The sequence below is a fragment of the Hydra viridissima genome, unplaced genomic scaffold, assembly GCF_058129835.1.
Source record: "Hydra viridissima isolate aposymbiotic clone 2 unplaced genomic scaffold, HvirCarnegie_v1 scaffold_19, whole genome shotgun sequence".
Taxonomy (NCBI): Eukaryota; Metazoa; Cnidaria; class Hydrozoa; order Anthoathecata; family Hydridae; genus Hydra; species Hydra viridissima.
In genome coordinates, this window is record NW_028324318.1 from 1,095,125 (window position 1) to 1,121,013 (window position 25,889).

General features: G+C 38.1%; 3 protein-coding genes and 1 pseudogene across 3 annotated transcripts in view; 1 reads left to right on the top strand and 3 right to left on the bottom strand.

Annotated features, from left to right (window-relative positions):
* The window catches only part of LOC149876555 (uncharacterized), a 345,360-nt gene that overhangs the window by 301,325 nt on the left and 18,146 nt on the right, over positions 1 to 25,889 (bottom strand). The window lies entirely within an intron of this gene.
* The window catches only part of LOC149876579 (uncharacterized), a 295,309-nt gene that overhangs the window by 191,409 nt on the left and 78,011 nt on the right, over positions 1 to 25,889 (top strand). The window lies entirely within an intron of this gene.
* On the bottom strand, positions 4,001 to 4,206 carry LOC149876598 (U2 spliceosomal RNA; annotated as a pseudogene).
* Positions 9,595 to 15,840, bottom strand: LOC149876599 (uncharacterized). Its single transcript, XM_090075187.1, has one exon. It carries the CDS (start codon positions 11,458 to 11,460, stop codon positions 9,709 to 9,711), a length of 1,752 nt encoding a protein of 583 aa, XP_089931313.1. The 5' UTR covers positions 11,461 to 15,840; the 3' UTR covers positions 9,595 to 9,708.

The following is a 25,889-nucleotide window of genomic DNA, read 5'->3' on the forward strand; positions in this document are numbered from 1 at the left end:
TTTTTTTTTTTTTTTTTTAAAGGGACCGGCTTTTTTCTAGAAGCTGTATTTAAAGTTGTAAAGTGTTTAGTTATACTGTTTTCATTTAGACTTTTTCTATAAGTTTGTTTTAGTTAGTTTTTGTTTTTATTAAGCTTTTTTATTTTACATTATTTTCTTTGATCTCCCGTCTCAGCGTAGGCTCATAAAATATCATTGAGAAAGGAAGGAGATTAGATAGAGGAAAGGAAAGAAAGATAGATCGAAGGAGAAGGAAAGAGAGATACTACGAGAGATAATTAGGAATGATGGAGAGAATTAGAAAGAAAATGAGAGAAAAAAAAAAAAAAAAAAAAAAAAAAAAAATTGGAATGCAAAGCGAGAGAGAACAAAGAAGAGTTAAGGAAGAAAAGAAGGACAGAGAGAAATAAGGAAAGAGGGAGAGAATCCTTTAAAGATAGAAAAAAAGAAACAGAGAAAGAGAGAGAGAGAGAGAGAGAGAGAGAGAGAGAGAGAGAGAGTGAGAGAGAGAGAGAGAGAGTGAGAGAGAAAGAGAGAGAAAGAGTTACTTACTAAAGGAACTAGAGGATTGAGTGATGGGTGTTCACCGAACCGACTTCTATATCAAAAGTCAGTCGGTTATTCCCGTTTATGAGATTTTTAAAATGTTCTTTGTATGATAAATTATATTTTAGCGCTATGGCGTATTCTGTATTTAATTTGTTTATTATGAGATTTTTGAAGCGTTCTATTCTTGTTTCAAGTGGTTTTTGTTTATTTTCGAGCGCGTCGTTCATTCTGTTAAAATAGATCTCTTTGTACAGGACTTCGAGCAGAATTTGGCCTAGCTCGTAATCTTTTTCTTTTATACCGAATATGAAAAAATAAATGTTGTTTCTTGCAAAAGTATTCCCCGGGTAAATCTTTTTCAAGAGGAAAATCAGGATTTTTACTAGTGGTTGTACCATTTCGCAGAAGAACATCATGTGTTCCGCGGTTTCTTTTTTCCTTCCGCATTGAGGACATAGGTTTGTTGTTGCGCATTTGTTGCGGAAGAGTCTGTCCAAACTCGGCAGGCAAAAGTTGATGAGTTTCCATCTTATTTCGCCTGCTTTGTTGTCTGTCTTTCTCTTTCTGATGCTTTTAAAAAGACTCTCCCACTCCTCTTTTTTGGTTCCTTGAAACTCTAATGCGTACTTTCTTTTCCATCTTAGATGTTTTTGTTCGTCTGTTTTTTCTTGTTCTATTTTCAGTAAATTATAGAAGTCTTTGTTTTTAAGATCTTTTATAGGCGTCCAGATTTTATCGATGTTTGTGATTTTATAATCGTATTTCGAGATGTCTTCGGTGGTGAAACTTGTTTCTATCTTTTTTCTCCAAGTCTTAGGGATGCTTTCGATGACTTTTTCAAGTTCGCTTTCGTCTACGCCTATGAATTTGTAGGTGAGAAAACCTGGCTGCACTGACTTGCATATGTCGTTTAGTATAACTATGTCTGAAAAACTCTTATAGTCGGAAAACCGCAGCATTTGGCCTTGTTTTGCGATGTGTTTGTTAAAAAAGATAGGTTGCGCCAAGATGTCAGCAACGGTGAGGTCGTTTTTCAGCTCGTTATTGGTTATGTCTGTCCATGTTCTCAGCAGGTTTTTGTAGAATGCGGGCATTTGTCTCAGACCTTTTTCGGATATGAAGGTTTGAAAAACTAGTTTTCCTTGGTTTGTTTTTCGGTATTTGTTTAGGAATAAGATCATCAAGTCGCTCCATGGACCTTTCGAACTTTCTTGATGTAGCTTTTTAATCCATCTTGTTTGCATGGCTTTTATTTGCAAACTGATTGAAATTATTCCCAGTCCACCGTCTTTCACCTTTCTTTGTGCGTGTGTGTTTGTCGACCTAGTTTTTCTCTCTTTCCAGAGGAAGTTGTTGAGTTCTCTTTCTAGGTTGGCTAACACTACACCTCTTGGTGGTGAGACGGTGGTTGCAATATACCAAAGTTTACTGAGCAGAATGTAGTTAATGATGATAGCTTTGCCTTTTATGGTGAGATTTAAATTTTCCCACAGTTTAATGCTGTTTCTTATTTTATCAAAAGCAGGTTTCCAATTGTCCTCGTATCTGTCTGTACCATCTTGGTTTAGGGTCACTCCGAGTACTTTGATTTTCTTTGAGTTCCATTGGAAACCTAAAGGTCTCTCTTGTACTTTCTTCCCGATGTTTGCTCCTAGCCAGAGACCTTTAGATTTCTCCTCGTTTATTTTTGTTCCGAGGCACTCCTGAATCAAAGCGAGCGATTTCCCCAGCTCGTGGATGGAGCGTTTTCCTACTAGGAAGAAGAGAGTATCGTCTGCATATTGCAGAAGTTTAGTTTCGTTTAGGTTGACTTTAATTCCTTTGATATTTTTGTTCAACCTGATGAAAGAGGCAACGATTTCTGCCTGAAGGACATACAAGATCATGGATATGGGACATCCCTGACGTACACCTCTTTTCAGAAAGATGGGATCAGATAAGAAACCGTTTATTTTTATTTGAGCCGTTATGTTTTGGTATATTGTCTTCAGAAAGCGGACGAAATTCTTTCCGAAGCCGAGACGTTTTATACAACGAAATAAAAAGTTTCTGTCGACTGAGTCGAAGGCTTTTTCTTGGTCTATGGAGACGATGCATGCCTTTAGATTTGAGAGGTTTGCGTAAGTGATGGCGTCTCTCGTAAAGGAAATGTTGTTGGTCATGCATTTTTCGCTTTGCATTTTTCTAAGTGATTGAAACGGGAGATCTAAAAAAATAGGTAAAACAAAAACAGAAAAATGACTCACGATATTGATTCCTTGCATGGCATCGGTACCGAGTCTTCCTCGTCAAAACTTAAGTTCGCTTCCTCCTACTGAGAAAACCTTTGTTCTACATTCTCTTTCGTATTTGTACTGTTTATTTTATTTATAGTTTTTTTGGGGTTAGGCTTTTCTTTTCGACCCCATGTCTTTTTCTTGTTTGGACTGTAACGAAATCTTTTTCTTTCGGGCGAGTTATTGGGTCTTCTAGTACTTCATCAATGTCGAAAGGTTTTGGTGAAACTACAGCCGAGGTCTCGATGGCTAAGTCTTCTAAAATACAAGGTTCTTCTGTAACCTGTTCTTTTACTTCTGGTAGCACAGTTTCAATTAGGGGTTGTATCAGTTCAGGTTGGCCCCTGTGTTTGTACCTTAGTGTTAATCCATCTATGTTCTCGTATCGAGGGAGAGGGTTTTCACTTGGGTCCGACCAATTTGAGATAACAAAAACGACATTTCCGGTAAATATTGTTTCACCTTCTACTGTGGTTTTTTGGCAATACCATGTTTCCAGAATACCTCTTTCTCTGGCCAAGTGTCTACCAAGGGTAGTTATGGCGTTGGAACTGCCGCTTCGAAGAAGTCCGATGGGAATGTTTTGGACTAATACGTGGATTTTGGGAACGTATTTTTGACGAAAGAATAACTTGGAGCCTTTGATAGTTATTTCAGCCTCTAGAAATTTAGAAACATCTGAGTTGCTGTGTAGAGCGAACTCGAACTGCTTGTGTTGAAAGTGTCTTGTTACGCCCCACACCGATGAGAGAAGATTTAAAGGTTTGAGAGCAGCTAGAAACTCGTTCACGCTGCAGTTGAGAGAACCGTATTCGCATACCAGGACAACTCCTTCGCTGCTAAATTCGCTTCGTTTATTGAAGATACCGAGGTTTGTTCTTGAACTGTTCGCGTTCGATTTTGAAGAAGGTTCGTTCGCTCTGACTGCTTTCGCATAGTTCATCGCGGTAGGTCGAGAAGGTTGCTCCATATTGAAGATACAATCGATAAGCTCGATTCAGCCCGCACTTACTAAACGCTAAAGAAAACTTGTTGATCAGGTTTACTTCCCCGTCAGGTAAGTATGCTTTTCCCGTTGTGTGGGCAGCCTCGGACGTGCCCCAATCTTCTGAATTGTGGGTTTTCGATTGCACACCGCATCGTCCCGTTTGTTTGCTTTTTTTTTTTCCTTCTCTATAGTATGGGCCGCGCTCAGCAGTAGTGCAACGCCGAGGCAACCCGTGGTCAGGGCGAGGTAAACCTACGATCCCTTGACCAAATGCCAAAAATCAGATTAATATATGAGCCGGACTATGCCGGCGTACCAGATATTAAACTGATAAGAACAGATACTTTTTTTTTTTTTTTTTTTTCCGTGATTATATATTTACAATTAAGAGGTTACAAGATAACGTGTTTATAGAATATTAGCGTGGCTATTGCCCCACGCCCTTACAATAAATACATACATCCCCGGGATCCACTGGGATCCCTTGGCCATATCCGTCTCCGTGTTACAATTTTTTTTTTTTTTTTTTTTTTTTTTTTTTCCGTAAATAACATCATGGGATATATTTATTTACAAAGAGTCACAAGAATTTGCCGTGGTTTAAAATATATTAGCGTGGGTATTACACCACGCCCTTAAAAAATATACATACATCCTCCAGATCCATCGGGATCTTTTGGACATATTCGTAGCGTTGCCGTTGTTTAAAATATATAAGCGTGGGTATTACACCACGCCCTTAAAAAATATACATACATCCTCCAGTTCCACCGGGATCTCTTGGACATATACGTAAGACTGCCGTGGTTTAAAATAAAAAAGCGTGGTTATTACACCACGCCCTTAAAATAAAAACATACATCCTCCAGACCCACCAGGGTCCTTTGGACATATTCGTTGGAATGGGGAGTGACGGTGGTTTCTTATTAGCGAATTAATATCTTTAGAATGTGAAAACTAAATCTTGTGCGTTCGCATCGCTTATTGCGCTGTTTATCGAGAATAGCTTGTGGAATTTCTCCACGTCGTTTTCGCGCAAAAATTATTTTCCAAAGGAATTTTATTTCTCTTTTAATAACTTCTATTGCTTTGATAGGATTAATTTTTTTCGTTTCTTTCGTTCTCAAATTCCGCGCTCTCCACAGTTCGGTTGTAATTATGTTTGTGATTGTAGTTATTAATTTTTCTGTGCTTTTGTTTATTAAAGGAGCGCACGTGTCCATTAAAAAGACGGCGTGGATGATGTTAAAAGCATTGTCTGTTAATTTGGCGTGGATGATGTTAAAAGCATTGTCTGTTAATTTTTCATATATACTTTTAAAATGCCTCCACACCGTTCTGGCCGTTTTGCAGTTAACAAAAGGGTGTAGTGTTGTTTCGATTTTATTACAAGAATCGCAATTAGGTAATCTTCGCCCGCGATTTTTTTTCCAACTGTGAATTTTTTGTTTAGTGGGGATTATATCGTAGAGGATCCGCCACTGCGTGTTTTGGCACGGCCCTTGCGCGTACGAGTTAAAGTTTCGTCTCCATACGTTGTTCCACGGCAAAATTTTTTAAAAAGTCGCGTCCCACTTGCGCTGCGCTTTTGCGATGTTTTCGTTTCGATTGTGGTTTGCTAAAAAGAGGTATACGCCTTTTGTTGTTTTTTGGTTTATCTGCAAAATTGCTGGTTTTGTTCTAATTGTTTCTATTACATCTTTGTAAAAGAAGGGATGTTCTTTTAGAGATTTTGGGAAGTTGTTTTGGGCTAAAAAGGACCACTGCGGGTAGTTGCTTTTCGCTAGGGCGGTCCAAAAAAGGGCTAAAAAATATTTTTGTAGGAAAAGGCTTTCATGAGGCCTGTCACTTTCATTTAAGCGGAGTAAGTGTTTCATTCTTAGCGCTATGCATTGCTTAGACGTGTCTAAGATTCCTAAGCCCCCGGCTTTCACCGGGAGGTTTAGGATGTCTCTTTTGATGGGTTCGGCGAAGTTATTTTGCCACAGATAGACAGATGTTTCTTTGCGGATTTTTTGCTCCGTTTCCCTGTCTCTCGGAAAAACGTTCGCGACGAACCACACTTTCGACAGCGCCAGCGTGTTGATATACACGCCTTTGCATCTCAAGGACACGTTCCTGTATTTAAAACTCATTAGCCTTTTTTTAAAAGTTTCAAAAGCCTTTTGCCAATTTGTCGCGGCCGTGCGCTTCAAATTCGTGAAAAAGTTTATTCCTAAAATTTTTTTTCCGCTTTTGTTCGCCCAAATAATGTCGCCTATATTTTTGCTACGCTGTCCAAAGACGTTGTCTTGGGTAGCCGGATCAAATCCGCCTAGTGCAAAGCCTTTAGTTTTTGTTTTGTTAATGTTTGATCCTGTTGCGCGTTCAAATTTTTCAAGAGTTTTAAAAATTTCGTCAATAGATCTAATATTTCTGGCCGCTACCGTGGTATCGTCCGCATACTGTAAAATTTTCAGGTTTGCTTTCGTCCCCGGTAGCGGTATACCATCGATATTTTTGTTTTTCTTAATTTCTAACGCCAAAGCCTCTACAGCAATGCAATAAAGCATCAAGGAGATCGGGTCCCCTTGTCTTACTCCTCTTTCAATTTGAAACGGCTCGCTCATGAATCCGTTGTTTATAATTAGCGAATGCGTATTTTTCATAGTGTGCTTAATCGCTCTTATGAAGTTTTGACCAAGATTTAGTTTTTTTAAGACTTTGAAGAGAAAGCCTCTGTCAATTTTGTCAAATGCTTTCTCTTGATCTATCGCTATTAAAAATCCTTCTATATTTTTTTCGTTAGTATATTCTATTAAATCTCTAACAAGGAATATGTTCGAGTATATATTTCGATTTGGTACAGAGCACGTCTGCAAAGGTTCAAGAATTTTGTGTAGTATTTTTGAAAGTCTTAGCGCTAAAGCTTTAGTTATAATTTTATAGTCTGCGCACAAAAGGGATATCGGTCTCCAGTTCTGCATTAGTGTTAAGTCTCCTTGTTTGGGAAGAAGGCTGACCAATGCAGTTCTCTGGGTCCACGAAAGTTCGTTGTTTTTCTCAAAAAGATTTTTGTTTGCTAGGGAGGTCAGTTCTTCGCCGAACAGATCCCAGTACTCTTGGTAGAGTTCTAGAGTTTTAAAAAAATTTTCTTTCTCTTGCGGTACGTTTGGACCGTATACGTTTATTATTCTAATATTTTTCTCATTTATAAAAAAACTAGCCGCGAGAATTCTCCCGCGTTTGTCCTGAGTAACATCTTTAATTTCAATATTAGGTTTTGTTAAGAAAGCGACTCCGCACTCCTTGTGGTTTAGATTGTTCCAAATAGATTTTCCGTTTGTTAAATTTCGCCACTCCTTAGTCCATTTTTCTACGCTTTTTTCACTGCCGTGCGTTTCTTGCAGTAAACAAACATCGCATTTTTTAGTTTCGCAATAGCGCATTACTTTTCGTCTTTTGATCTCGTCGTTGAGACCGTTGATGTTTAGCGTTAGAATTTTAGGCGCCATTCTTTTTCAAAAAAGCAAACAAATTGTTAGCGCGATTTCAAATAAATGCAAAAAATAAAAAAGTTCTTAAATTAAAAGCGGCGCGCTCTTAACTTTCAGGAGATTTTAATAGGAGGGAACAGTTTATTCGTCTTACAATCAAAAAACCTTAGCCAAAAAAATAAAGTAAAGACAAACACAGAAAGCGTACGTTACCCGTGTTTGTCTTCCTCTGTTCTCTCTTTCGAAATTCGTTTTGGATCGTCTTTATCTTTCGTCTCTCTCGTTTTTCGTTTTTTCTTCCCCGGCTTTTTAAAATCTGCTGTCATCTCTACGTCTTCACTGGTCCTGTCGTCAGTTACGCTCTTTTTCCTCTCCGCGTTTTCTTTTACAGTCTTTATTTCCTCAATGTTCTCATCGACTACCCGCTTCTGCTCGACTACAGTAATTTCTTCGACGATCGATTTCGCTGGTTCTATCTGCTCTTTCACCGGTTCTTCTTCTATATTTTGTTCTGGACCCGGCATCACCTCGCTTGTCTCTTTTCGTGGGACTCTAGTCGGCTGTCCGGTGTGGATCGCCCTGACTCTATACCCCCTGATTGTTAGAAAATAAGGGATGGGAGACGGCAGATCCTCCATGACGGCTACAAGAATACCCGAGTAATACGGGGTGCCTTTCGTTGGCGTTCTTTTTATCACCGGCCTGGTAGATAGGTGTTTTCCGTAGCCCATATCTTGCAGCACTTTCCCAACCTGAAAATTTTTGGCTTCTAAAGGCAGGCCAAGGATTGACACCGTCGTTCTTCTTGTCGGAGTTCTATTTGTCGTGGAGTTGTGGAACTTGTGGTAAAAACCAACGAGAGATAGTCCCCTTTCAAGGATTACATTTTTGGCGCGGTCGGTCTTCATCACCATTTCCAGCACCGTACCGCCACGGATTATCTGAAGCCCTTCTAATTCATCGTCGAGGTTACAATTTTCGATTTCGCGGAGTACGTCGATTGTATTTATACGTGCTTGAAGAGTACACACCAAGGTATTTTTCAATTGGGGTCGAACAGCGCCGTAATACGTGTTGGCAGAGGCTGCACCCGCGTAGCTAATCGGTCTCGTAGTTGTCGTACTCGCGTTGTCGTTTGCACTTCGAATCGCCTCCGTCCGCTCGTCTTCAGAATCGTCTGTTTCCACATCGTCACTACTGTAGTCGATTTGAATGGCAATCGTCTCTTCACCGTTCGTAGAGTTCTCCATCTTCTTCAGCAAAGTAGCGGATATCCCATCCAAGGACATGGAGCTCGAATCTCCCTCGTTGCTCGACATCTAAAAGACACACAAAGCAAAGAATCGCTAGCCCGACCTAAAAATCAAGAACAGATACTTTTTTTTTTTTTTTTTTTTTTTTTTTTTTTTTTTTTTTTTTGTCATTATATATTTACAAATAAGAATGTACATTTGTTTTCAAAGTTTAAAATATATAAGCGTGGCTATTACCCCACGCCCTTATATTAAAATACATACATCCTCAGGATCCACTGGGATCCTTTGGACATATCCGTGACCTATTTGATATATACAGGGTTTTTTATTTACTTTTTTAAAGTTCTTGCTATATGTATATAATTTAGTTTACAATTAGGAAAACGAAGATGTGTAAGATTTTTGCGTGGTTTATAATATATAAGCGTGGGTATTACACCACGCCCTTAAAATATATACATACATCCTCCAGATCCACCGGGATCTTTTGGACATATTCGTGGGTTTGTCGTAGTTTAAAATATACAAGCGTGGTTATTAAGCCACGCCCTTAAAATAAAAACATACATCCTCCGGTCCCACGGGGATCCTTTGGACATATCCGTGGGGAGGTGGTTTTTAAAAGGTAAATATTAAGTTCGGATTATTTGAATCAATTAAGGTGGTAGAGCACAAAAAAGACACTTTTCATGAAAGATTTAAAAAATAGTTTTAAAAATATGCAGAAATGCTTCACTAAGAGAAATGAAATCTTTTTGCAAAAAAAAAATTTTGAAAAACTTTACCAAAAACCCATAATGGCGCAAAAACAGTGTAAATAAAGATCTAATTCTTATGTTTTCAAAACACGTTAACTTGAGTTAGACTTAAGAACCATTACGACCTATTTTTTAAGATAAGTTAAATTTAGTACGATTTACAAGCAGTTTAAAGAAGTTAAAACTAAAAATAATGAGTTTTAAAAACAATTAAATAAAATCTATTTGTCAAATGAATTCTAATGTTGTTAGGAATATGTCCTGAAAATTTCAGAACAAAAGCTTTATTCAATCAGAAAAAATCATGTTTTGAAATCTTGATAAAATATGAAAAACTCAACTTGCAGAAAAAACAAAAATAAGTACAAAATAAAGAAAAAATCACATTTAAACAGTAAAATCATGCTAAAATCCTCCTGAAACATATGAGTCTTGAGGTTGGTTTGTTTTAAGATTCTTACTGAATCCTTTTTTTAAGGCTCTCAGTTTTTTTCTCTGTTTCTTTACCGTAATAGTAGTCTTACGTTTCATTTGTTTTACTCTTACATTGTCTGCTAAACTTGTTGTCAATTGTGTAACATTTCCCTGTATATCAAAATGCTGTAATACTTTAAATACACTATTTCTACCATCATTGAAATGTAAAATGGCAGAGTTTACACCCATTTCCACAACATCTTTACTAACAAATGTGATTTTAGGTACCTTGGACCATATGAGTGAGTTGAGCGCTTCATTTGAATTTTGTGTTTGACTATGCAAACATTTCAACAGTAAGTCATCTTTCTGTAAGTCCATAAAAATGGGTGTAATGAGATTTTTGATTGTTAGAGGAATAGATATATTTGGTTTGTAAGTTTTACTTAGAGTCCAATATTTGCACCAAGATGATTTATTTCGTGGACAAAACTGATGTTGTTCAGGATTTGGAATATCTGTAAAATGAAAAACTATTGCAAAAACAGCTTTCTTCATTGCATACAGATTATCAAGGTTATTTCTAATGGCACAACCAAAATAGTTCTGCATTGAGTGAATGCAATTTTCAGTAAGTTTCCCTTTTCCTGAGAGGGGTGTTTTAGTGTCTTTATGAGGCTTAACAATGTTACGCAATCGAGTACCTAATCGTTTTTGGACATGAGCAATACACTCCAACTTTATTGGCGTTATATCATATTCACTATATGGGTTGGCTTTTACTACATCCATAAAAGAACTAGTATCACCATCTCCTAAGTATTCCTTATAAATAAGAGTGTTTTTTAAAACAGAACGCTTAAAAATATCAACTGCTCCAGCTGATTCCATTGCACCTGATGACCCATTATGGTTAATTTGGCAGTAATGGTTAATTTTCCAATGATTATAATCAGCTGTATTTTCTTTTCCTATCCACATTCTGCAACCATAGCAATATTTTGATTTTATTTCTATATCAACACATTTGTCTCCTGCTATAGCAGAAATTACTCCATGTAAAGATGAATGACCACGCTTTTGCCACGACCCATCAATTGATATCCGAACACATGGAATACCTTTGACAGTTTCAATATGAGGAGCTTCAATTGCTGCTGTTTGCATGCTATCTGCGGCAGCATTCTTATAAGCTTTCATGACCTTTTTATTGATACGACAAAATCCATTTTTTGAAAAACATTTAAAGTTCATTAAAGATGCAAACGTGTTTATTGATGAAAAACCACAGCCAATTTCACGGAAAGCTATTACAGTACGTACATTAACCTCGTATGTATTTCGACCTTTAGTTTCCTCCTTTTTCTTTATCTCTGGGGAAGTATTAATTATTTTATTCCATGAACAATTATCACAGTTTATTGTTAGAACATGAGAGAATCCTTGTCTTTTTAAAATATCATCTTTTACAACAATGTTGCAAAAACATTCTGGACATAAAAGAGTTTGCAAAATGCTTTTGAGTAGGTAAAAATGCACAATAATAAAATAGTCTTCTGTTTGTGGAAAAGAATTAGTAGAAAATTCAGTTAATGTTTTTGAAGAAAGTTTTCTTTCACTTGAGCATATAGATTTGATACCAGAATCTTTAAAAAATTTAACATTCTTTGGAACTATGCCATTCCATACTCTCTTTTTTCTTCTGCTAATATTTTGTTTATTTGTTTTTTTAGAGTTCATTATCTTTCTTATTTGTTATTTATGATAGATCTTATAACTTATTACTAATTAACAATAAATCTCTAATACAATACTAACAACAATAGGGTCTAATACAACAATAACAACATGAATCTTTAAATCGTGCTACAGCAAAATTCTCAAAATTCAAATTTCTTTAAAAGCAAAGTTGATAAATAAACAATAAAAAGCATGATAGACACAACAAAAAGACAAATTAGCTTGCAATTTTGCTCAACGTATATAATAAACGAGGGTATGTTTGTGGTTGCTATGGCGTTGCTAAGGTAAATAATTTTGCAAATGTAGATTTTTAACACATTTCCAAAAATAGTTTCAGTTTCATACTAACATCAAAAGAAAGAGGATAAAATTTTAAATAAGATGAATGAAAAATTTTTTTTTTTCATATTTTGATCAAATATTTGTATTTTAATTGTGCTCTACCACCTTAAGGCGTTGTTAATCGAAAAGATTTTGTGGAATTTTTCGACTTCGTTTTCTCTTGCATATTTGTTATATTTCGTTTTGCAGATATTTTATTTCTCTTTTTATGTTTTCTATTACTTTCGCTGAAGTCTCTCTCTTATTTTCTTTTTCTCTTAGGTTTCTTGATCTCCATAGCTCGGTTATTATTACATTTGTAATTGTAGTTATAAGTTTGGCTAAGGGATTGTTTTGCGGGAGGTTTTCAATGTTTATATAAAAAATGGAGTGGACTATGTTAAATTTTTTTTGCGGTAGAAGCGCTTCGTAGATTTTTTAAAATGCCGTCCAAACCGTTCTCGCTTTTTTGCAAAACAAGAAAGGGTGCAAGGTATTTTCGGAGAGGTTGCATGTTTTGCAAAACGTGCAACCTCGTCCGAGGTTCTTTTTCCAATTTTTTATTTTTTCTAGGGTCGGGAGGCTGTCATGAAGCAGTCTCCACGACGTGTTTTGGCTAGGTCCTTGCGCGTGGGAGTTGAAGCTGCGCTCCCATATTCGCTTCCACGGCAGAACTTTCTGAAAGGTCGCATTCCATTTTCTTTCTGTATTTTCAATATCGCGGTTGTTTTGCGCGTTTGTTAGGTTTAGGTAGATATTCTTTGTGCTTTTAGGTTTGAGTTCGAAGATGGGGAGGTTGTTTTTTAGATTTTCTATCACGTCTCTGTAATAAAAAGGCGGGCTGTTTAGAGTTTTCGGAAAGTTGTTTTTTGTGAAAAAGCGCCATTGCGGGTGTTTGCTATTCGCTAGGCCGGATAAAGACATAGCCAAAAGGTATTTTTGGAAAAAGATACTCTCGTGTGGGGGCTCTAATTCTTGTATTTGCAGGAGGTGTTTTGTCCTGAGTGCTAAGCACTGTTGAGCCACGTCGAGAATACCCAGCCCTCCTTTCGACGCGGGCAGATTTAAGATTTTTCTTTTTACTGGCTCCACGTAGTCGCTTTGCCAGAGGTACACGGATATTTCTTTTTTGATTTCTTTTTCCGTTGTTTTGCTTGGGGGGAAGAGGTTGGCTATGAACCATACCTTTGACAAGGCGAGCGTGTTTATGTATATTGCCTTGCACCGAAGCGAGACGTTTCTATATTTGAATGATTTTAGTTTGGTTTTGAGTTTTTCAACGGCTTTTTGCCAATTCGCAGCAGCAGTGACATTTAGGTCGTTGAAGAAATTTTTACCTAGTATTTTGATTCCGCTTTGATTACACCAGTTTATGTTGTGGTTGTTTTGATTATTTTCTTTTAGTGTGTTTTCATAAGCGGTGTAATCAAAGCCGCCGAGCGCGAGTCCTTTGGTTTTTGTTTTGTTGACGTTGGAGCCCGTGGCTTGTTCAAAATTGTTTAATATCTTAAAGAGTTCATTAATTGAGTCAGGACTGCTGACGAATATTGTTGTGTCATCTGCATATTGCATGACCTTAAGTTTTTTTTTGGTGCCAGGCATGGGGATTCCGTCGATGTTTTTGTTTTGTTTTATTTCAAGTGACAGGGATTCTACTGCGATGCAGTAAAGCATGAGCGAGATCGGGTCTCCTTGCCTCACACCACGTTTTATGTTGAAAGGTTTACCCATGTAGCCGTTGTTAATGATTAGTGACTGGTTATTTTTCAAAGTTTGTTTTATAGCTGTTACAAAGTTTTTACCAAGGTTATACCTTTCAAGCGCTTTAAAAAGAAACTGTCGATCTATTTTGTCGAATGCCTTCTCTTGGTCCACTGTCAAGAGAATGCCTTCGACGTTTTTGTTGTTTGTGTATTCTATTATTTCTCTGGTTAAAAATAGATTAGAGAAGATTTGTCTCCCTGGAACGGAACACGTCTGTGACGGTTCCAGTATTTTTTGGAGGATCTTCGCAAGTCTTAGCGCGAACGCTTTCGTAAATATTTTATAATCGGCGCACAGCAGAGATATCGGTCGCCAGTTTTGTATCATTTTTTGGTCTCCGTCCTTTGGGAGGAGACTGATTAGGGCAGTTCTCTGGGACCATGACAGTTGGTTTTTGCTGTCGAAGAGGTTTTCGTTAGCGAGGGTTGTAAGTTCCTCCCCGTAAACATCCCAGTATTCTTGATAAAATTCAACTGGGATACCGTCTATCCCTGGTGTTTTTCCTGTGGCGAGGGAGTTTGCCGCGTTGCGCTGTTCTTCGCTGCTAAATTTTATATTTAAAAAGGCGTTTTCATTATCAGTTAGAGTTTTTGTAATTTTACTTAGAAAAAAATTTTGTTGCTCTTTACAGTGATTTTTATTTTTATAAAGGTTTTTACAATAGCTTCTTATTGTTTTAGAATGTTGGAAGTATCGCTAAAAACGCTGTCCCCGCTTATTATTTCGTTAACTGTTTTTTTGGTTTGGTTGTTTTTTTCCATCTGGAAGAGAGCTTTGGATGGAATTTCGCCCTCTTCCACTATCCGCTGTTTCGTTCTTACAAAAACTCCTCCGTCATATTTTAACTCAAACGCTTCTTTTTTTAGAGTCTTAATTTTGCTACTGTTTTTGTTAGGCTTTAGTTTTTCGAGTTCAATATCGCGTTCTAGACATTCAATCAAATTTCGTTTTTCAGCTTTAATTTCGTTTGCGCGCTCTATCGCTGTTTCTTTTATATTGCTTTTTATTACGTCCCACCATTGGTTTTTAGTTTCATATAAATGTTTGTTTTGTGTTTTTTCAACAGTCTTGCGAGATTGTTTGTTTAAATTTAGAGTCTTTTAGAATTGTGGTGTTTGAATGCCAATATCCTTGTCCTTTTGCGTTTTTGTTTGTAATTTTAAATTTGCAGAAAAATGCTCTGTGGTCGCTTAAGTTGTTTGCAAGCACGCCGCATTCGCACTCCTCCGCAGTGTTTCCAGAGACATAAAGCCTATCTATTCTGCTCATATAACTTTTATCAGGCCTTACGTAGGTAAATTCTTGTTTTAGAGGATAAATTTTTCGATAAGTGTCTACTAGTTCGTATTTTTCTAAAAAGTTTTTTAGTTGATTTTGACCTAGGGTGTTGTTTTTATTGAAGAGGTCACCACCTTGTCGGTCTAGGGCAGGGTTTTCAACCATGTTGAAGTCTCCAGACAAAATTAAGGTATCGCACTTACGCGTATGTTGTTCTATTGACTTAAAAAAATTTTCTTTTTCCTGCGGGTTGTTAGGTCCGTAGATATTAATTATTTGAAAGATTGTTTCATGGAAGTAAAGGTTAGCAGCAAGAATTCTCCCGTGCTTATCGTTTGTGACTTCGTTTATTTCTATATGATTTTTGATCAGAATCGCGACTCCGCGCTCCTTATGGGTAAAATTATTCCATAAGGATTTTCCTCGCGTCATATTTTGCCATTCTAATGCCCATTTTTTAGTGTTTTCTTCGCATCCGTGTGTTTCTTGTAATAGAAAAGCGTCGTAATTTTCGCTTACGCAGAATTTCATTATATTTCGCCTTTTGGTTGCGTCATTTAGACCGTTTACGTTTAGCGTGAGATTTTTTGCAGCCATGAGGAAAACCACAAAAAAATTATCAAAAACTTTTTATAGCCTAGTGATCATTTTTTAGACTCAAAATAGATTTTCTTACGTCAAAAAGCGCATGTTTTCGCATTCCTGTTTAAAAGATGGAGACTCAATATGGTTCATAAATACTTACGAAAAATAATGAAAATAATAAAAAAAAGAAGGATTTTGTAAAATACTTACCCAGCTCCAGGTGGGTTTTCTTTAGGTCGTTCTTCTTTGTATTGTTCTTTCACAGCTCGAATAGTTTCTTCCTGGCTCTTTTTCCTCCGTGTTTTCTTTCGTTTGTTTTTGACTTTTTCTTTCTCCTCCGCCATTTCGATTTCGCTGACTTCTTGTGTTTGTTCGTCTTTCTTTCTCTCGTCGCTCTTGTCTGACACTGTCTCCTCAATTGTTGGTATTTCTTCTGTTTCCTTCACTGCTCCTTTCGTCATTTCTTCTTTCGTTTCTACAATAATTTTTACGAGCTCCTGTTCGATGACTTCCTCAGCTAGCTCTCTTGCTGTTGTTTTATGCTCCTTCTCGACCGAGAGAACAGGGGTTGGTTTTATCTCCTCCGCAGACAGGTTTGGCCTGCCGTCGCCTTGCCCCGTGTGGATGGCCCTCACCCTATATCCCTTCACAGAAATATAGTGGGGCATCGGCTTCAAGTCCTCCATGATTGCCACAAGGATGCCAGAGTAGAAGGGCGTCCCCTTCGTTGGCGTTTTTCTCATGACAGGTCGGGTATAGAGGTGTCTGCCAAAACCCATATCCTCCAGAGTTTTTCCGACCTGGTAGTTTTTTGCTTCTAGGGGAAGCCCGATGATCGAAACTGTCGTTCTCCTACTCGGCATCCTATTAGGTGTCGAATTTTGAAATCGGTGGTGAAGTCCTTTGATATTGAGTCCTTCTTCAATGAGCTTATTTTTTGCTCTCTCCGATTTCATAACAACTTCCAGCGTGCTGTTTCCCCTGATGAGCTGCACCCCATCAAGGTCTTTATCCAAATCCTTTTCTTCGATAGCTATAAGGACATCCATCAAACTCGCCCGTAGTTGCAGCGGGCTTATTAATGTGTTTTTGAGTGGAATTTTGTACTCCACTTGGGTGTTCGGAGCATAAGCGGCATGCGCGTAGCTCGTCGGTTTCCTCGATCTCGTGTTCGTCTTTTTCTTCTCTTCTTCTTCTGCTTCGTCAGTTTCGTCATCTTCACTGTACTGCATCGGCGACTCTTCAAAGTTTTCAGGATGCCTCGCGCAGTCCATCATTTGGTTTAAAAGCTTCTCCGCAGTGTTGGCAATTGTACACGTGCTGCTCTCACCGTCCATTACATCCATAGCCAAAAGAAACGCAGTTAAAAAAGCTAGCTCGACCCAAAAAAGCAAGAACAGATACTACACTTGATCTTTTTTTTTTTTTTTTTTTTTTTTTTATATTTATATTTACTTCAAAATAAGTTACAATACCTATTGAAGGTTGGTTTTCCAGTTACAGAGTTTTTTTCCTTTTATATACTATATACATATATATATATATATATATATATATATATATATATATATATATATATATATATATATATATTTTTTTTTTTCTTAAAAAAGCGTAATAAATAATTATATACATATTTATACATATTTGTTTATTTACATCATATAGCTAATTAGAGTTTTCTTTTTTCTTTTTTTTTTTTTTTTTCTGTAACGTTTTGTTTATGTTATTGTCATGTCACGGTCGTAGCTTCTTGGAATTTCTTTCGTGAGTGCTCTATGTTTTTCTGTTTACATATATTCAGTATTTGGGTGACTTGTTGTTTTTCTGTTTCGTTATTTGTTATGTTTTTTTCTATGTGCATTCTTTTTGTCAGCAGTTGGTAGAAGTGATGTATTGCGTCTATTTTCGTCTGTCCTATTGTTATCGCGTTACGTTCGAAGTAGACTGTGTCGTAAAAGGTGTCTATGCATATGTTGCCAGTTTCGTTTTTGTCGTTTTCAAGTCCCAGTAGGAAGAATCGTTTTGTGTTTTCGTGGGTTTTGTCGGGGTATATTTTGTTTAGTATGTCTATGGTGTGTTTTCGTATGATTTGTGTGTTGGGGCAGTCGTAGAACCAGTGTTCGTCCGTTTCGTTTGCCGTGTTACATCGTTTGCAGGTGGGGGATATGTTTCTGTTCCATTTGTGTAGTCTGTTCAGGGTTGGTAGTTTTCTGTGTATGTATTTGAATATTATGTCTGTCGTTTTGTTGTTTTTGTTTCTTCTGTGCAGTCTTTTGAATTTTTCCTCCCATGTCTGTTTGTCGATTATCAGTCTCTGTGGTGTGTTGTCTGTGTTCCATCTGAGATATCTGTGTTCTGTTTTTGTTTCTTTGTCTATCAGGATCTTGTATATCTGTTTGGTGGTAAGTCTTGTCAGTTCAAGGGGTTTGTTGTTGATTTTGATTTTTTTAATGTACTTTTGGTGTGGGTATTGTTGTATGTTGTTGTCTAGAATGTTTCTCCATTTTTTTGGAATTCTGTTCAGGATTGAGTCCAGCGTCTTGTCCGATATGTTTAGTTGTGTTGCCGTAAGAGGTCCGGGGGCGAATACTTTGTATATGTCGGCTATTATTGTGATGTCGTTCTTTTTTGTTTCTATGTTTGGTTTTGGTAATGCCGGTAGGGGTTCTGTTGTTGTCGGTTTGTTTCTGAGGTGCGTGTTGTAGTATAGGGGTTCGTTGAGTATTGCTTCCGTGCTGTTCTCCGTTATCAGTGTGTTTTCTGTCAGGTCGTTCCAGGATTTTAGTAAGTGTTTGTAAATTTTGGGGATGGATTTCAAATCCGTCTCAGTGATGTATGTCAGTAGGGTGTGCTTTCTTTGTCTCCCGTCTCTGTATTTGTCTAGGAAGTATTTTGCTGTGTCAGTCCACGGTGCGGGTTCGGTGTTGTTTAGGATCTTTGTCGCCCACTTCGCTTGTAACGCTTTTGTTTTAGTTTCTATGTTGATCAGACCCAGTCCTCCGTCTTTTGTCTGTTGCTGTATTTGTTTTTTGTTGATTTTAACTTTTGTATTTCCCCACAAGTAGTCTGATATCGTGTAGTTGAGTCTATTTAATGTGAAGTCGTCGGGAAGCCTTAGTACTTGCGCTACGTGCCAGAGCTTGCTCATGGCCAGCGCGTTGAGTACCAAAACTTTCCCTTTTAGGCTTAGGTTGTGTTTTTTCCATTTATGGATTGTCTCGGTGATTTTTTGGCATGTTGGTGTCCAGTTGTCATGTAGCTGGTCGTGTCCGTTATTGTTGAAGGTTATTCCAAGTGATTTCAGTTGTGGGTCGCTCCACTCGAAGTTGAGTGGACCTGTCCTTCGTTGGTGGTCTTGTCCTATCCAAATCCCTTGGCATTTTGTTCTGTTAAGTTTTGTCCCTGTCGCGAGTTCAAATTTTTCTAGGGTGGAGTTAAGTTGTAGCAGTGAATTCTCCCCCTTGATGAAGAAGAGGGTGTCGTCTGCGTATGCTGTCGCTTTTGTCTCGTTTTGGTTTACTGTTATTCCTGTGATTTTTCTGTTTTGTTCTATGTGTCTTAGTAGTATGTCAGCTTGTAAAATGTATAGGGTCATTGAAAGTGGGCAGCCTTGTCTTACTCCCCTTGATGGTTTGAAGGGGCGTGCAATGTGTCCGTTTATTTTGATGTTAGTTTCAATGTCTGTGTAGAGTGTTTTGATGTTATTTATCATTTTGTTGCCGTAGTTGTATTTGTGCAGAGTTTTTTGTAGGTAGTCCCAGTCCACTCTGTCAAAGGCTTTGATTTGGTCGATCGATATTACGCAAGTTTCTGTTAGTTTTTCAGTTTTGGCGATTTTGAGGATGTCTCTCGTGTAAAGTAGGTTCATGTATATGTTTCTGTTGGGTATGCAAGCTGTCTGGTGTTTGCTGATGGTGTGGTGTAGAGTGGGTTTTAGTCTGTTTGTCATGGCTTTCGTAATTATTTTATAGTCAGTGTTGAGTATTGAGATCGGTCTCCAGTTTGCCAGGTCTGACCGATCTCCTTTTTTGTAAATGCATGTGAGTAGCGTTTGTCTTTGTGTTTTTGTAAGTCTTTTTCTTTCGAACACTGCGTTAGTCATTTCAGTAAAGTCGTTCGCCAGTAAGTGCCAGAAGGTTTTGTAAAATTCGGGTGTTAAGCCGTCTGTCCCTGGTGATTTGTTGTTTTTCATGTTAGTCAGAGCCTTTATTAGTTCGTCTGTGGTGTAATTTTCCTCACACGATTTTCGTAGATTTTCGGTTATTTTAGGAGTGTGTGTCTGTGTGAGGATTTCATCTTGTAACGTTTCATCAAGTTTTTCTGCTTTGTACAGTTTTTTGTAATAGTTTCTTGTGGTGTTTAGTATTTCTGAGGGTTTTTCTGTTAAGGTCCCGTCTTCTTGTTTAATTTGTTTTATTGTTTGTCGGGCCTGTTTCTGTTTTTCGAGGGAGTAAAACATTTTTGTATTTCGTTCTCCCTCCGTGTTCCATGTTATTCTCGCTCTGATTCTCGCCCCCTCTTCGCGTTTTTTCTCTATTTGTTTTAGTGCTGTTTTAATTGTCTCGCTTCTGCTGCTGTCTCGTCCCAGTCTTTCTTCCTTGTAAAGCGTGTTTTTCAGTCTTTTTCTCAGTTTTTTTTCGTCTTTTTTGTTTTGTTTTGCTCGGTTTAGTGTGTAGTTTATTGTTGTTTGTTTAAGTGTCCGTTTTGTGATTTCCCACCATTCTGGGCTGTTGTTGAATAGTGTTTTTTCGCTTTGTTGTTTGATGTATGTCTCTGTTATGAGAGTGACGTAGTCTGGGTCGGATAGTATGGAGTTGTTTAGCATCCACAGTCCCTTTCCTCTCGGGTCGCGTTAAAGTTGAATGTTATCTGTGGCGCGTTGTAGTGGTCAGACATGGTCGTAGCAATCATTGTGGTCTCTGTGATGTGATGTCCTATGTTTTTGCTGGTATAAATTCTGTCAATTCTTGTCCTGTTCATGGTCTGTAGGTTTAAGTGGGTGAATTGACAGCGTGTCGGGTTTTGTTTCCTGTAAATGTCCTCGACGTTTAGTATCCCTTTTAGTTTGGCGAATGTTGGTAGTGACTTGCAGTTTAGTGTGTTTTGTGACTGTGACGTTCGGTCTCGTCTGTCCTCCGTCATGTTGAAGTCTCCGGCAATTATGTGTATACTGTCAGGTGTTGTTCTGTCAGTAAGCAGTGTGGTTAGTGTTTGCCAGAGTTCTTCCCTTTGTTTTTGGGAATTGTGGTTACCCCCTGAGGGGGCATATACGTTTGTTATTGTGAGTATATGTCCACTTATTTCTATGTCAAGTATTTGGTATTTGCCGTTTTTGTCTGTTGTGGTGTTTTTTGGAGTTAAGTTTTTGTCTTTGAAGCATATGGCCGTGCCGTCCGTGTTTTCCTTTCCGGGCGAGAAAAATATGGCCCCCGGCCACAGTTTTTCTGTCTCGGTGTATAGGTCAGGAGTGATGTGTGTTTCCTGTAAGAGTATAATGTCATTGTCGGTATTCCAGATATTGTTAAGAATTTGTCGACGTCTCATTCTTGTTCTCATTCCGGCTACATTCATTGTCATTATTTTTGTATCCATTTTTACATTTGTTTTGTGGTTGTAGGTTATCGTGTTTTAGATTCCTTGAGGTTTTCTTTTTGTTTGGTTTGGGTTGTCGGGGCTCTGTTTGCCGTTTTTTTTTGGTGTTGTCTCACTTTTTCTTTTCGCAGGTTTTTGTGCGTTTTCGTTTGGTAGGTTGTCTGTTTCCATAGGTGTATTTGGGGGGGTTGCGTCTGGTAGTTGCGACTCTTCTGTGTTTTTAAGTTTTCATCTGTTTTGTGTGTTTTTTGTGTTTATGAGACTTTCTGTGTTTTTTGTGTTTCTGTAATTTTCTGTGTTTGTGTTGTCCGTATTGGGGTTGGGACGGTATTTGGTTTCATGTCATTTGTGGTTAGGGGTTGGGAGGCTGTCTTGGTGTTCTCTTTCCTTTTGTTGGGTTTTTCTTGTGTTACGTTTGCCGTTTCGTTAGTGGGTTTTTTAAAATCTGTTGTTGTCTGCGGTGTTTTGGCTTCTTTTTTGGGGTTTTCTATTGGAGGCAGTGGGTCCTCGTCTTGCGACATTTCGTCTATGTCCACGTCAGTGTCCGACAGTTCTAAGTCCTCCAGCAGTTTTTCTGTCTCTTGTTGTGTTTGTCTGGTTGGTGTGGTTTGTGTGGTTTTCCCTTTAAAATACAGTTGATGTAGTCTGTAATCAATTTGTACGGTGAGTGGTATTCTTTCTATTGGTATTGTGGGTATCATGTGAATCAGTCTTCGTCCGTCTCTAATTAGCCTATTATTATTATAATATCCATAATTAATATTTATTATACTGCCAAAGGGGCGCAGCGCTTCTGCAATCTCCTCGTTTAAGGTCGAGGCGTCTGTTTTTATTGTTATTAGAAGGACGGAGTTCCTTCGTGGTTTTAGGGGGGCGTGTTGATTGTCTCCTGGGAAGCGTAGGCCGCTTTGGAGGACTTATTGTAGGAGGTCTCTTGTTTTCAGCTCTACTGCGTATTGACATCTTCCTTTGTACTGAATAGAGACTACCCCTCCTGGGCCTGTCGTCTTGGTGATTGTGGTCAGTATTTCTATGACCTTTTTCTCGATCCCGCTAGGGGATTGATCCGGTGTGAAGGTCACCGTGTGGAAGATCCTGTTGTGGATTTCTTCTTTTTTTTCTTGAATTGATGTAAGTTGCTGAGATTGTTTAGGTAACGCGCTATTTTGGTGTTTTTTTAAAGCGTCAGCAAACGAGAGCACTGGTCTTTGGTTTTGGTTCAAGGTGTTGTCTTTATCGTTGTTCCGGTCATTATTTTTGACTTCGCCCTGGTCAGTAAAATGTGGCAGAGCAGAGAGGTTCTCTGGTTGCATTGGTTTTTCAGCTGTCTTTGTTAGATGTTGTTGTTTTCCTTATTATCTTCTTTATTTATCAGCAAAGCTGTTAACAGAGGATGAGGATTTGGTTGAGATCGACATTTTTGCTTTTTTTGATTTTAGCTAGGGTAGCTAAGAGGTTGTATTAGATTTTTGTCAAAAGAAATCTAAGGAAAACTCTGCGAATAAAATCGGCTTAAGTTAGTATACAGCGAGCTGTATAGCTTTAGGGTCTCACTTAGGAGAAAGTAGGCCAAAGGATTCTGCAGCAAAGACTTCGCCACAGAAAGATTTAGCAGTATTTTTTTTTCTTATTTAAAAGAAGCTTTTAGTTGTCACCTCTGCGGAGGAGAGCAACTTTTTGAAAGAAAAGTTAATTAGTGTCTCTTACGTGGGGTGTCTCTTCTAGTCTTCACAGCGAGTTGAAATACCATAAATAGCCACCGAAATAAAATAACTAATTTTTTAACCTTCAATATAACTTTATTAAAAACTTTAAAAAAACTCTATAAGATACTACACTTAAGAGAGAGAATTGTATTTTAAGTCTTCCGGCCGATGCCTTGCAGACTTGCCCGAACCTCTCCAGGGAAGACCCAGAAGCACGTCGACCCTGAGTTTGCCTCCCCTTTGAGGAACGGGCGGAAAAAAAAGAAAAGTATCAGTTTAATACAAGTACACCGGCCTAGCCAGCTCGCAATCAATCCAAGTGATACTTTTTTTTTTTTTTTTTTTTTTTTTTTTTTTATTAATTATATTATTTACATTTGTTTTCCAAGTTTAAAATATATAAGCGTGGCTATTACCCCACGCCCTTATAGGAGATACATACATCCTCAGGATCCACTGGGATCCTTTGGACATATCCGTGACCTATTTGATATGTACAGGGTTTTTTTTTTTTTATTTTACTTTTTCAAAGTTCCTGTTATATATATATATTTGAGTTTACAACTTGAAAAACGAAGGTCTGTAAGATTTTTGCGTGGTTTATAATATATTAGCGTGGGTATTACACCACGCCCTTAAAATATATACATACATCCTCCAGAGCCTCCGGGCTCCTTTGGACATATTCGTGGGTTTGTCGTGGTTTAAAATATACAAGCGTGGGTATTAGGCCACGCCCTTAAAATAAAAACATACATCCTCCGGTCCCACGGGGATCCTTTGGACATATCCGTGGGGAGGTGGTTCTTTAAAATGTAAACATTAGGCTTGGGTTATTTGCATTAATTAAAGCGTTGTTTATAGAGAATATTTTGTGGAATTTTTCCATCTCGTTTTCTCTTGCGTATTTATTATATTTCATTTTACAGAGATATTTTAGTTCTCTTTTTATGTTTTCTATGACCTTTATGGAACTCTCGTTTTTGTTTTCTTTTTCTTTTATGTTTCTTGAGCGCCAAAGCTCAGTTATTATTATGTTTGTAATTGTTGTTACAAGCCTGGCTGTGGGGTTGTTTATCGGGAGGTTTTCGATGTTAATATAGAAAATCGCGTGAACAATGTTGAATTTTTTCTGCGGCTGGAGCGTCTCGTAGAGTTTTTTAAAAGCCGTCCAGACTCCTCTCGCTTTTTTACAAAACAAGAAAGGGTGCAAGGTATTTTCGGAGAGGTTGCACGTTTTGCAAAACGTGCTACCCCGTCCGCGGTTCTTTTTCCAATGGTGGATTTTTTCTAGGGTCGGGAGACTGTCGTGGAGCAGTCTCCACGACGTGTTTTGGCTAGGTCCTTGCGCGTGGGAGTTGAAGCTGCGTTGCCAAATTCGCTTCCACGGCAGAACTTTTTGAAAAGTGGCGTTCCATTTTCTTTCTGTATTTTTGATATCGCTGTTGTTTTGCGCGTTCGCAAAATGCAGGTAAATATTTTTAGTTGTTTTAGGTTTGAGATCAAAAATGGGAAGGTTGTTTTTAAGGCTTTCTATCACGTCTTTATAATAAAAGGGCGGAATGTTTAGAGTTTTCGGGAAATCGTTTTTTGTAAATAAGCGCCATTGCGGGTATTTGCTGTTTGCTAGGCCGGATAAAGACATAGCCAAAAGATATTTTTGGAAAAAGACACTCTCGTGTGGTGGCTCTAATTCCTGTATTTGGAGGAGGTGTTTTGTCCTTAGTGCTAAGCACTGTTGAGCCACATCGAGTATACCGAGCCCTCCTTTAGACGCGGGCAGGTTTAAGATTTTTCGTTTCACTGGCTCCGCGTAGTCGCTTTGCCAGAGGTACACGGATATTAGTTTTTTTATTTCTTTTTCCGTTGTGTTGTTTGGTGGGAAGAGGTTGGCTATAAACCATACCTTTGACAAGGCGAGCGTGTTTACGTACATTGCTTTGCAACGAAGCGAGACGTTTCTATATTTGAAGGATTTTAGTTTGTTTTTAAGTTTTTCAACGGCTTTTTGCCAATTCACAGCAGCAGTTACTTCTAGGTCCGTGTGGAAGTTTGTACCTAGTATTTTGATTCCGCTTTGATTGCACCAGTTTATGATTTGATCATTTTGTTTTAAATTGTTTTCATAATTGGCGTAATCAAAGCCGCCGAGCGCGAGTCCTTTGGTTTTTGATTTGTTGATATTGGAGCCTGTGGCTTGTTCAAAATTGTTTAAAATCTTAAAAAGTTCGTTAATTGATTCAGGGCTTCTGACAAATATTGTTGTGTCATCGGCGTATTGCATAACCTTTAGTTTGTTTTTGGTGCCCGGCATAGGGATACCATCGATGTTTTTGTTTTGTTTTATTTCGAGGGACATGGATTCTACGGCTATGCAATATAGCATAAGCGAGATCGGGTCTCCCTGCCTCACACCTCGCTGTATGTTGAAAGGTTTACCCATAAAACCATTGTTAATAATTAGGGACTGGTTATTTTTCATAGTTTGTTTTATAGCAGTTACAAAGTTTTTACCAAGGTTAAACCTTTCAAGCGTTCTAAAAAGAAACTCTCGGTCTATTTTGTCGAAAGCCTTCTCTTGGTCTATTGTCAAGAGAAGACTTTCGACGTTTTTTTTGTTAGTATATTCTATTAATTCTCTAGCTAAAAAAAGATTAGAAAAGATTTGTCTCCCTGGAACGGAACACGTCTGTGACGGTTCCAGTATATTGTGGAGGATCTTCGCAAGTCTTAGCGCAAGCGCTTTCGTAAATATTTTATAATCGGCGCACAGCAGAGATATCGGTCGCCAGTTTTGTATCATTTTTGGGTCTCCGTCCTTTGGGAGGAGACTGATTAGGGCAGTTCTCTGGGACCATGACAGTTGGTTTTTGCTGTTAAAAAGGTTTTCATTAGCGAGGGTTGTAAGTTCCTCCCCATAGACATCCCAGTATTCTTGATAAAATTCAACTGGGATACCGTCTATCCCTGGTGTTTTTCCTTTGGCGAGGGAGTTTGCCGCGTTGCGCAGTTCTTCGCTGCTAAATTTTACATTTAAAAAAGCGTTTTCATTATCAGTTAGAGTTTTTGTAATTTTATTTAGAAAAAAATTATGTTGTTCTTTACAGTGATTTTTGTCTTTATAGAGGTTTTTATAATAGCTTCTTATTGTTTTAAGAATGTTGGAAGTATCGCTAA

What these genes read in the sequence shown, in the direction of transcription:
- LOC149876599 (XM_090075187.1), bottom strand. Translation starts at nt 11,460, where the DNA reads ATGAACTCTAAAAAAACAAATAAACAAAATATTAGCAGAAGAAAAAAG.